Consider the following 11,311-nt stretch of genomic DNA (forward strand, 5'->3'; position numbering starts at 1 on the left):
TTTAAACTCGCAATTGAATTTGATATTTTCGATAACGAAGAAGAAATGTGATTATTTGTTATATCCATAAAATACTCGACACGTTTATCTCGTCACGATAAGATAAACGATGTTATAATTTGCAGCAGGCAGTGGACAAAGAGATTGTTATTCATCGCGTGCAACGCGTACAAAGGTGAGTGCGTGAAGAATAAATATTTCGATTGTTTCGCCGTCAATTTCGAACAGGTTGAGAGATCTAGATTTACATCGAATTAAATGACATTTTCTCGTTTCAGTAAATCATAGACGGTCGTATCAATCTTGTCGGAATACAAGCATCGATATGACGCACAGGAATGGCGCGATTAAATTAACTAAGCTTCGAGAATTAATGGGAGCTGCTCAAGTTGGAGGCCTTCAAGGGAAAGGTATCCAAGCTCTGATTGTAAGCTCTGACGACGCCCACCAATCGGAATATCTGAGGGAACGCGATAAGAGGATCCGCTTTATAAGTGGTTTCACTGGTTCTTTTGGTACCGCGATTATCACGGCGAACGATGCTTTACTTTGGACAGATGGAAGATATTACGTGCAAGCTCAGGCAGAGTTCGATCCACCTGATGCGTGGACTTTAATGAAGGAAGGTTCCTTGTACACGCCGACGAGGGCTGCGTGGTTGGTTTCTAACTTGCCTCCTAAGTCTACTGTCGGCGCAGATTCCAGTTTAATGAGTTACACAGAGTGGGCAGTTTTGCATACTAGCCTAACTGCTGCTGGCCATTGTTTAATGCCTCTCGAGGAGAATTTGATCGACTTAGTTTGGGGGGATGAACAACCCGCTCCTACAGGTAACACCGTTTTACCTCAGCCGTTGCAATTCTCTGGGTGCAGCGCAGGGACAAAAGTGAAGTTATGCAGGGAGGTAATGAACAAGAACAACGCGAAAGTTCTTGTGATCACAGCTCTAGACGAAGTGGCATATATTTTAAATTTAAGAGGATCCGATATACCTTATAATCCAGTGTTCTTTGCGTACATCATTCTTACATTGGATGATTTGCATTTATTCATAGATAAAAATAGACTTTCCGACAAGGCTCAACAGCAGCTGATTAGCGAAGAGGTAAACGTAGTCTACCATCCGTACGAAGAAATTCGTAATTTCTTGAAACAGCTGGCAAACTCGTGCGTGAACGACGAACAGATATGGATAAGCAATGGTTCTAGTTACGCGTTACACGCTGCCTGCGGAGAAGCAAAGAAACATACAAAAATTACCCCGATAAGAGTGATGAAGGCGGTGAAGAATAACGTTGAAATAGAAGGGATGAAAGCGGCGCACGTGCGGGATTCGGTCGCGCTTGTAAAATACTTTGCATGGTTGGAGGACCAGATTAAGGAGAAGAAGGAAACGGTGACAGAGATATCCGGAGCCACGCAGCTTGAGAAATTCAGACAGTAAGAGAACTTCCTCGTGACGTTACTAATTTCAATGTAATCAAGATTATCTGATATGCGTATTATTTGAAAGGGAACAGGAGCATTTTGTGGGACTCAGTTTCCCTACGATATCGTCAGTTGGACCACACGGAGCAATAATCCATTATCTACCAACACCAAAGACAGATGTGCCAATCACAGATGCGGAAATTTATCTCTGCGACTCTGGTGCCCAATACCAGGACGGTACTACGGACGTTACGAGAACATTACACTTCGGGAATCCGACGGACTTCGAACGCGAATGTTTTACGAGGGTATTCAAAGGGCAGTGCCGTCTTTCATCGGCAATTTTCCCCCTAATGATACAAGGAAATTACCTCGATACGCTTGCTCGGGAAAATTTATGGAGTGTCGGGTACACACATTTATTTATTCGTTTAGCATTTTGTAAAATAGAAAATACTATATATTTATATTCAAATGTACAATTACAGTCTTAATTACCTTCACGGTACGGGTCACGGAGTAGGTTCGTATCTAAACGTTCACGAAGAACCTATCGGTATTTCCTGGAAACCGTATCCTGACGATCCAGGTTTACAACCTGGCATGTTTCTTTCAAATGGTACAAAGTAAAAAGATTCCTTTCCGCTATTTATACATATGTATGCGTCTTAATAATATCAATATAATAATCGATAAAATCACTAGAGCCAGGATACTACGAGGACGAGAAGTTTGGCATTAGGTTGGAAAATATAGAATTGGTAGTAAAGGCAAACACACCATACAATCATAAGAATCGAGGCTTTCTTACCTTCGAGACAGTTACACTAGTGCCTATACAGACTAAGTTACTTGACGTCTCGTTATTAACGGATCTCGAGGTACATATTTAATTTATTTTTTATTATTTTTTTATTTCGACTGTTTTAAAATTATTGATCGCGAATTTCTTTCCAGATTCAATACTTGAATAATTATCACGCGAAATGCTTGAACACGTTGAAACCTTTATTGCAAGGGCCAGAGAATATTCAAGCACTTAAGTGGCTGGAGAAAGAAACTCGACCTATCGCCAAGTAATTTGCCAATCCGGCGAGAAACAAATTACAAAGTCCATGTATCTAATTTTATACAACTATACAATGCGCAAAAAGTTATTTGTATAATTATTTCGGTTGGGAATAATTCTATTTCTCTTTGACAATTATGTTAGATCTTTGAAGTTTATTTGTAAATCAACATATCATTGTCATATGAAAATCAGTGAGCGGGAACTTGCTGAATCCATTACCAGAACAACCAAGGGGGTTGATGCAATTTATCCAATGAAGTGTAAGTTAAATTCACTGGTATATTGATCAAAGCGAATGGCTGGTTCAGACGTTTCAAGGTTTGCCGTATCATTTTCCCGTTCTTACCGAGTAAAAACCCGGCAGGGATATTTACCGTCTTCGACGATGGTATAGTATCGTCGCGTATCATTTCCACGTAGTAGTAATCGGCCCAGAGAGAGTTTGTTATCGATTCTTCGATAGAGGGGGAATGATAATCCGCTATGATTACGGCTTTCGCTCCAGCCTCCTCTGCTATTATACTTTTGGCAAAGAAACTACACTCTCCTCTTTCGACCAGTGCGATTCTATCTTTCAATTCTTTGGCGTTTATCGGTATCTGACAACCATGAGGGGGCTCGGTCGGGACCAAAGGGATCTTTTTCTCCAGAAAGCTTGCATTCTAAAAGCGGCGCAAGTTAAAGACAAATTAACGCCTCGCTAGTTACACAAAATTTCTCTTCATTTTCGAGTACGTATACTCACGAAAGGGGCTCCGAAGTCTTTCGCAGGTCTCAGTTTGTACGTGTACTCCAATTCCGGTGGGTATACAATCTCAAAGAACACATCCGAATCAACACTAGCATCGATATAAGAACCGATCGATTTAAACGTGAGCGAGTGTCCTGAATAATTGCGCATAGTTACAGATAATTATTAATTACATGAAATACATTAATCTGCGATGGAATATCTCGAATATCTCGCGATCGTACTAACCTCCACCGATGCCATTTGATATCCCGACATTGAGGAGAACAAAAATATAGTAGGAACTGAGTAATTTTATTCGTCGTATTTGCATGATGTATTCACGTTGCTATTGATGTCATTATCGAAAGGAACATCGTAAGTACCTCGATCCGACTGACTTAACAGTCATAATAACGCCATTTTTAAAGTTTCATTTAAACTGCTTCTCGAATGGTGGCGCCATCTCTGCGAAAAACGCTCAAACTGGTCGCACATCGTTATCGATAGCGAAGTGAACCATCGACCAACTAGTGGCGCCATCTCTGAGGGAACCTCAGAACTATTCGACGAATAGTTTCAGGCTTCCTCTAAGAGATGGCGCCACCAGTCGGTCGGTAGTTCACTTCGCTGTCGATAATTGTGTGCGACCAGTTTGAGCACTTTTTACAGAGATGGCGCCAGGGGTTCTACAATAGAGTCGGTATCATCTGTCTCACTCTTTCCTATAGCTATATTATATATCTTTCCCTCTCTCACCTTTAAAGCGGGAGATATAGTTTGTCTTACTCTTTCGATTCAATGAAAATTAATGAATTTCTTTATTTAATCAGCCGTACTCTAAAATTCTGTAATTAAGATGCGAGAGAGAAGTTAGGAAGGCAATAGCTATCATATAGATAGAACATTGTATTATAACTATTTGTAGTATATAAAACTTAAGTTTCATTGTAATTTCTTGTATATTCCATTAGTGTTATTGTAATTTCTTGTATATTTCAATAGTTTTATTGTAATTTCCTCTACATTTCCCGCTTTAGATTTCCCAGCAATATAAATTAAACATAAATCATAACACTTTGTTTAATTGTGTTGCACATAATGTGTTGATTAGATTACAAAGTTTCTCCTTTCTGTTACAGATTTTTAATACATGGAAGAACAGGAAAAGAGCTTTCAGACACCGATGAAGTAATCTGATTCATCCCTCAACCCTCCAGTACTTGTTCTTTACATTTTCTACTGTTAATTACCATAGTATATTTAATTATAATAGTAGATATAAGATACATTGTATTATTAGCATAAGCGCTATAGTTAAATAGAATGTTATTGTAAATTATTGTACATTTCATTAATTAAAATAAATAAACTAATTGCTTAAAAGATATGCAGTAAGTTTCATTATTTTCCCTCAATTCCTATCGAAGTCTCCATTCGAAATTCCGAAATTTGCCAATGTCTTGGGAAATGACGTCACTTCCAGGAATCGTCGAAATTCCAGGAATTCTCGATGACGTCATTTCCAAGAAGTGGCACTATTCGGATACCTCCTATGACGTCATGTTCTCCTGATACATTGGCGATTTTTCGAACAAAATCTTGAAAATTCTACTTTGTATCAGGAGAACATAAGTAGTGAGGAGGTATGCGCGCCACTTCTAGGAAAATGACGTCACTTCCAAGAATCGCTGAAATTCCAGGAATTCCCGATGACGTCATTTCCAAGAAATGGCAAAACTCGGATACCTCCTATGACGTCATGTTCTCCTGATACATTGGCGATTTTTCGAACAAAATCTTGAAAATCCAACTTTGTAACAGGAGAACATAAGTAGTGAGGAGGTATGCGCGCCACTTCTAGGAAAATGACGTCACTTCCTGGAATCGTCGAAATTCCAGGAATTCTCGATGACGTCATTTCCAAGAAGTGGCACTATTCGGATACCTCCTATGACGTCATGTTCTCCTGATACATTGCCGATTTTTCGAACAAAATCTTGAAAATCCGACTTTGTATCAGGAGAACATAACATATGAGGAGGTATCCGAATAGTGCCACTTCTTGGAAATGACGTCATCGAGAATTCCTGGAATTTCGGCGATTCTTGGAAATGACGTCATTTTCCTGGAAGTGGCAAGCATACCTCCTATGACGTCATGTTCTCCTGATACATTGCCGATTTTTCGAACAAAATCTTGAAAATCCGACTTTGTATCAGGAGAACATAACATATGAGGAGGTATCCGAATAGTGCCACTTCTTGGAAATGACGTCATCAAGAATTCCTGGAATTTCGGCAATTCCTGGAAGTGACGTCATTTTCCTAGAAGTGGCGCGCATACCTCCTCACTACTTATGTTCTCCTGATACATTTCCAATTTTTCTATGAAAAACCCCATTTTTCGACTTTGTATCAGGAGAACATAAGTAGTGAGGAGGTATACGAACGTGCCATTTCTTGGAAATGACGTCATTTCCGGGAACTGTCAAAATTCCAGGAATCGAGGCCTGCAGATTCAAGCTTGGAGTTAGTTTAATTTGGTGCAGGACTATTTTTTACGAGTACTTTTCTCGTTTATGGATCGGAATTGGTCATTCTAGGAGTGCTGGACAGGTCTTTAAATGATTACACATTCAGTTAACAATAAGTAAACCATTTATTGTAACTTGTTAACAATTTTTAAACAATAGAAGCATACAATACATCTTATACAACTATTATTTATGTAAATTTATGTAAATTTGTAATTATTACATGGATTAAATGGTAAAATCAATTTTATAAAAGTTTCTTTGTCACTAGTGGCACCATCTCTGCAGAAAACACTAAACTAATTTGATTATTAGTTTCTGCACTACTTTGTCACGTGGTACTAGTAGTCCTGGGTAGTTTATTTCGCTGTTGATAACAATCGACGACCAGTTTGAGCATTTTCGGTAGAGATGGCGTCACCAGGAATAAAAGAAAGTTTGATTTAAATATTTAAATCTTCTCGTTCTCCCGCTCTTTCTCTTCTAATGAGTTCTCGGCGAGTGCAATGCGCTTCATACGATACGCTGATTAATTAATCGCTTCTGTATACTGCCACAGACATCCCAGGAAGGAGAACAGAACCTCGAGGAATCAATGAGATCGAATTTCTTTTAACTAGCAGCATTACGACTTAAGTGGTCGAAGGTATCGTCGCATTACTTTCATTCTATCAGAAATTTGAATCTCGATTGGAAGATCCCAAGACTGTACTCTGTATCGATGAAATGTAGTCTCCTCTGATGTTCCCTGAGTGTTCCATGCATGTGAGGGCCTTAAAAAAACGTGCGCATACCATCAGAATTCGCTGAAAATAAATCAATAACACCTCGATATTAACCAATAGAATTGTACACCGTGTAACACTGCAAATATAGCTGATGCTCACGTAGAAAAGAGTGCGTCAGTTTTCTATCAGCTGTTGATAAATCAGTATGTCTATAGGCGTTAATCGCGTACGATAATTAACATTAACTCTTTCTGTATTCCCATGATTGATTACGAATACGAAGAGGTGTCAGGATTAAGCGCGAACAGCTTGCCTTCTAAACGACGAGGAGGATACGATCCGCGTTCACCACGAAAAAGAATCTTGTACGATGCGAGAGAAGATCTTCTCCGATCGCTGTAGACGATCGGATGGAACGTTCGAACGCGGCTCGAACGAGGAACGATTTACTTCTTACCGATAAGAGCGTGCCGTTTAAAAGGGTTCTGCGAAGGGCAGAACGATCCTCGAACATACGAGACAGCTGTTTCGGCAATCGGTAAGGCGTAACATTTGCCAAAGGCACAGAGGGAAGCGGAAACGCGCGCATGCGCGTCGCGGCGTTGCATTTTATGAATGGATGAGCAAAGTGAATGAACAGACGTCAGCTGGGTAGGTTCGGTGCACACACGTACACGCCCACACGCGTAGAAAATATCCTGACGTGAGCGTTACGAGCGGCCGCAAAAATGCGAGGGGTGGTTAATCGTTTCGAAGTCGGTCCCATTGGGATATCGCGAGGAGTATGAATTTCCGCGATACTTCTGGCGCGACACGCGTCGTCGCGAATAGATTAACGCGTTGAAATAAAGAAAAAAAAAGTAAAAAAAAAAAGAACGCCACCGTACTCGTACTCCTGCGTGTTGCGTAATGTTAATTATTCTTACCCCCCTCGCGGGGATCGCGAAGCTGTTCGCGGATAGCAGAGTTCTTTCACGAGATGCGCGTCGTGACGTAAATGATAGAAAGTCGGACGGTAATCGGGTTTTCTCGCTTTTCATTCAACGGCAGAGAGAACGAAACGGCAAGTTACGCCGCGTACGTTTCCCGCCCACGAGTCACGGATCCCGTCCCGGCAGGGTTGGTTGCTGTTGCGGTGCTCGTAAAATATTTTAATGAAACGTAAACCATTCGAGTATTAACTGGCTACGTTTGCCCGGTGTTACGCGGTACTTTTCTAAGCTATTTATCGCGGTCGAGCCGGTGAAACGGGCCGTAACGCGTGCATACAGAGGGAACATTGAATGGGGGACCGTGTCCCGATCGTTGCCAAGAGACCGCGACGTTCGAACGGTCCCGATTTTATCGGGGCGTAAATAATCTGCAGGAGTGATCGCGATAAATTCCGGATATCATCCAGGACGGGGCAGGGGCGTGTCTGCGGGCGAAAGTATCTACGCGCACGACGAGCAGGTGTTTGCCGACGACGGTGCGCGTTAAGTGCGCGGTTAGAAATCTAAAAGCAACGGTGGCAACCGTCGCGTCTCGATCTCCGGCGCGATCGAGGGTGTTAATCAGATGTAGACCAGCGTCGTTCGCGGCTCGACTGGAAATCAAACGGTGCGCACAAACGCCGGATAAAACAAGAAGAACGCTCGCGACCCCGGTAAAAATACCAAGCCGACGATAAACGCAATTCCTAAAATATCCACGACTAACGTACGAACGGGCTATTTTAGTAGCGGCTGTTTGCAACCCTACTCGTATCCGTGTACACGGGTGCAGACGTTTGCCAGGGGCTCGCGGCGGATAACTTCACCCCTCCGGATTACGAGAGCGTCAGCAGCGGCACGGTCTGGTGGGGATGGACGGGGTAGAGGGTCGTCAGGACGCTCTCCCCGGACTCGAGCGGTCAAGGGCACTGGCGTCGCGTGACGTCATACGGCGCTGCAGTGACGCAATCAGTCGCCAGGGGCAACCCGTCGGCTGACGGTCGCCTGGCAACCCTGTTGTTACCCCCTGCCGTGACCGTTCCAGCGAGGCTCGCGGTCGCGCTCTTATCCACCGCACGTGCCGTTCCTCAATGAACCCCCCTCGCCCTGCCGCACCTCTCCTCTCATCTTCGCCTCCTCTTCACCCCGTTCGCCGCGCGCGCACATACACCGCCGCTTTTACGCGCCGACGTGACCCTAACCCCCAGCGAGGACTTCTCCGTACCCGCGACCCTGTCCAACGATCCTTTCCGGTTCTTTCCGCGATCCTCCGCGTGGACCAAAGCCGCCTCGCATCGATCCGCGCGTCGAACGTAACCGCGATCTATTTCGGTCGGAATGCCAGCGCTTTTATCTCCTCTTTGTCTCGTTCCGGAAACCATCTCGACCACTTCACCGCGGGACGTAATCGTTTCGAGGTTCTCCTCTCTTTTTCTACGTACGTACCGCGAGGCGAATCGTTAACCGTCGCGGAACGGACTTTCGTTCGTGTGTGTCGTTTCTGCCGCGGATGCGCCCCTAACGCCGTCGTTTTCATCCCCCCCCCCGCTTTGGTCCTCGTCGAATTGCGTCAGAGCGTTACCGTAGACACGAAATTCGAGACCCCGCTGGCTTGTTATACGCTCTCGCATCGATCTCCGTTGGATAACGCGAGAGCGGTGGGAAGCGTGCGTGAGAGAGCGATCAGAGGGCGAGGGCGACGAAGGTGAACGCTTCGAGAGCTTTTTCACGACTTTTCGCGTGAATCCTTCGTAGAAACGAGTTCGATCGGAGTCAGATGGGTTCCGCGAGTTTGCGCGATAGTTGGAGGGTCGTGCGAGATAGGGACGCGTCGTTTTCAGAGCGTTCTCCAGCTTAGATTCGCAGCGAGACGTCTACGTGTACGCGACGACGGAGTCGTGCCACGAGCGAATCAGCAACAGGTTTAATCGCGTCCGGATACAGCTGGCTGGCCGGCTTCGCTCATTCGGCTGCTCTCCGCTTGATGCTGGTTTAGAAGATCGATGCGACACACGCAGGAGCGCTCGTTTTCCGTTCGCGCGCGGAGAACCTGAACGCCTGGCCTGGAAATTGGAAACACAGGAAGCAAAGAGAACGGGAGGAGGCAAACGCGGTAGCTCTCTCGATGATCGCGGCTCTTCTTCCCGCGCGAAAACAGCGAAAACGAACGCGTCTCGCGTCCGCCATCTTTAGGGACGCGTGTAGACGCGACACGCGTACAATTATCGTTAACAAACGCGAGAAAACACGAGCAACCGCGATCAACCGCGACAGCCATCGAAGAGAGGCGTCGCGAGGTTCTCCGGAAGTCGCCAGCTACCGTGGCGAACGAACGGCGAACGGGGATGAAGGAATCAAATTTCAGCGACACCTACCAACCAGGTCCACCCGCTCGCGAGACCAAGTTACCTGACTCATCCGGTCGTTCGATCGAGCCGGTCGCGCGCGACCCGACGCGCATTTTTCTTCTTCGAGGGGCCTGCTGCTGCTCCTCCTCCTCCTCCTCCACCTCTTCCTCCTCCTCTCCCCATAGCTTGCATATCCACGGAGGAACTATATTTTACGACACTTTGTTTCTTTTTTTTTTTTACTCGACCGTACGCGCGCGCCAGGCGTATATACGCGATCCTTATGTGTCGCGCGAGAGGATCGCGTCGTCGTGCTTGTCAGTCGTTAGTGGGAGGAGGGGTTACGCGTCTGTCGGCGGGTGCGAGAGCAGGAGGGAAGGTTCAGAGGCGGCTAGACGAGGACGGGTGGCGAAAGGGAGGCGGCGAAGAGATTCGTCGATTCGTGGGGAGAAGCGAAACGGAGCGATCCGTGGGGAGAAAGCGGGAAACGGGGGCTGCGAGGGATAGAGAGGAAGAGAAGGAGCGAAAAGAGGACGGAGCGAACGAGGAGAACGGGACGGTCGTACGCGGCGCGAGCTCAGTCCCGAAGAGGGACGAAGCCTGAGCTAAGGAAAAGAACGCGCGGTAAGAGGAAAGGGTGGAAGAAGGGAGAGAGAGAGAGAGACGAAGAGCCGCGGCGGCTGCGGCGGCGGCGACGGAGAGGGACAGAAGGTATCACGAAGTGCAGAGGAGGCCTCATCTCGATCTTGGTCCTATTTATAGACGTGCTCTCACAGCCTCACTCCTGCCCACTTCTTGCACTGTCTCTCCTCGTATAGGTGTGCATACCCACCTATGTAGTGACCATTGCACGTTCCTCAACACAGCCGAGCGCCAGCGTGCCGGCCAAAACTGTTCGTCCGAGCGCGAAGAATCGATGACGTGGAGGTTCTCTCGCGCGAGCGTCGGGACGCTGGCTGGCTGGCTGGCTCGCACCGCAGAAGGGGCCTCTATCCGCGGTCCTCGTTTTCCGTTAATTAGTCGATTACGGAAACGGCCGTTTCGTCGTAACCGGTAGCACGAACCGGGCGCGGCGCGTCGCTTCTCCCGGCTCCTCTGAATCATACGGATGACCTTTTTTGGTCGAGTCCCCGAGGCAACGGACGAGACGGAACTGTTTTCCTGTTTTTTCTCTTCTTCTTTTCAATCCACCGCTCCACCACCGTGCATCGAAATCGTCCCTCTTTTTATTTATTCTAGGAGACATTTGCATAGCCGTTCCGCGGGACGCGTAGCCCCGCATGGAAACGCGCTGCCTCGAGCTCGAGCGGAGCGCGTGCGGCTTTTCGTCTCGCCGCGAGGTAACGAGCGAGATGAATCCTCCTCTGGGAAAAGGGGCACGGGATATCCTCGAGCGAGGGGTTGAGGTCGGATTACCGGATGAAATCCACCGCGGAACCGAACGCTGATGGCAAGCAAGGGGGGAAAGAAAAGAACGGGCACGCGCGAGCGTTGC

The 11,311-nt window shown here is 46.2% G+C and overlaps 2 protein-coding genes across 2 annotated transcripts; one reads left to right on the forward strand and one right to left on the reverse strand.

Annotated features, from left to right (window-relative positions):
• Positions 1–30: 30 nt before the first annotated feature.
• Positions 31–2,556, forward strand: LOC143428498 (xaa-Pro aminopeptidase ApepP). The gene is made up of 7 exons (XM_076903428.1): positions 31–47; positions 129–175; positions 279–1,440; positions 1,514–1,840; positions 1,920–2,050; positions 2,137–2,312; positions 2,389–2,556. Coding segments are annotated over exons 1-7 (1,968 nt in total). The 5' UTR covers positions 31–45; the 3' UTR covers positions 2,512–2,556.
• A 72-nt stretch (positions 2,557–2,628) lies between these two features.
• LOC143428508 (PRADC1-like protein) lies at positions 2,629–3,658 on the reverse strand. The gene is made up of 3 exons (XM_076903440.1): positions 3,483–3,658; positions 3,249–3,388; positions 2,629–3,165 (listed from the first exon to the last, which is right to left on the reverse strand). The coding sequence occupies exons 1-3, from the start codon at positions 3,565–3,567 to the stop codon at positions 2,719–2,721; spliced, it is 672 nt and encodes a 223-aa protein (XP_076759555.1). The 5' UTR covers positions 3,568–3,658; the 3' UTR covers positions 2,629–2,718.
• Positions 3,659–11,311: the final 7,653 nt, after the last annotated feature.

This window comes from Xylocopa sonorina, chromosome 10 (assembly GCF_050948175.1).
Source record: "Xylocopa sonorina isolate GNS202 chromosome 10, iyXylSono1_principal, whole genome shotgun sequence".
NCBI classification, from domain to species: domain Eukaryota; kingdom Metazoa; phylum Arthropoda; class Insecta; order Hymenoptera; family Apidae; genus Xylocopa; species Xylocopa sonorina.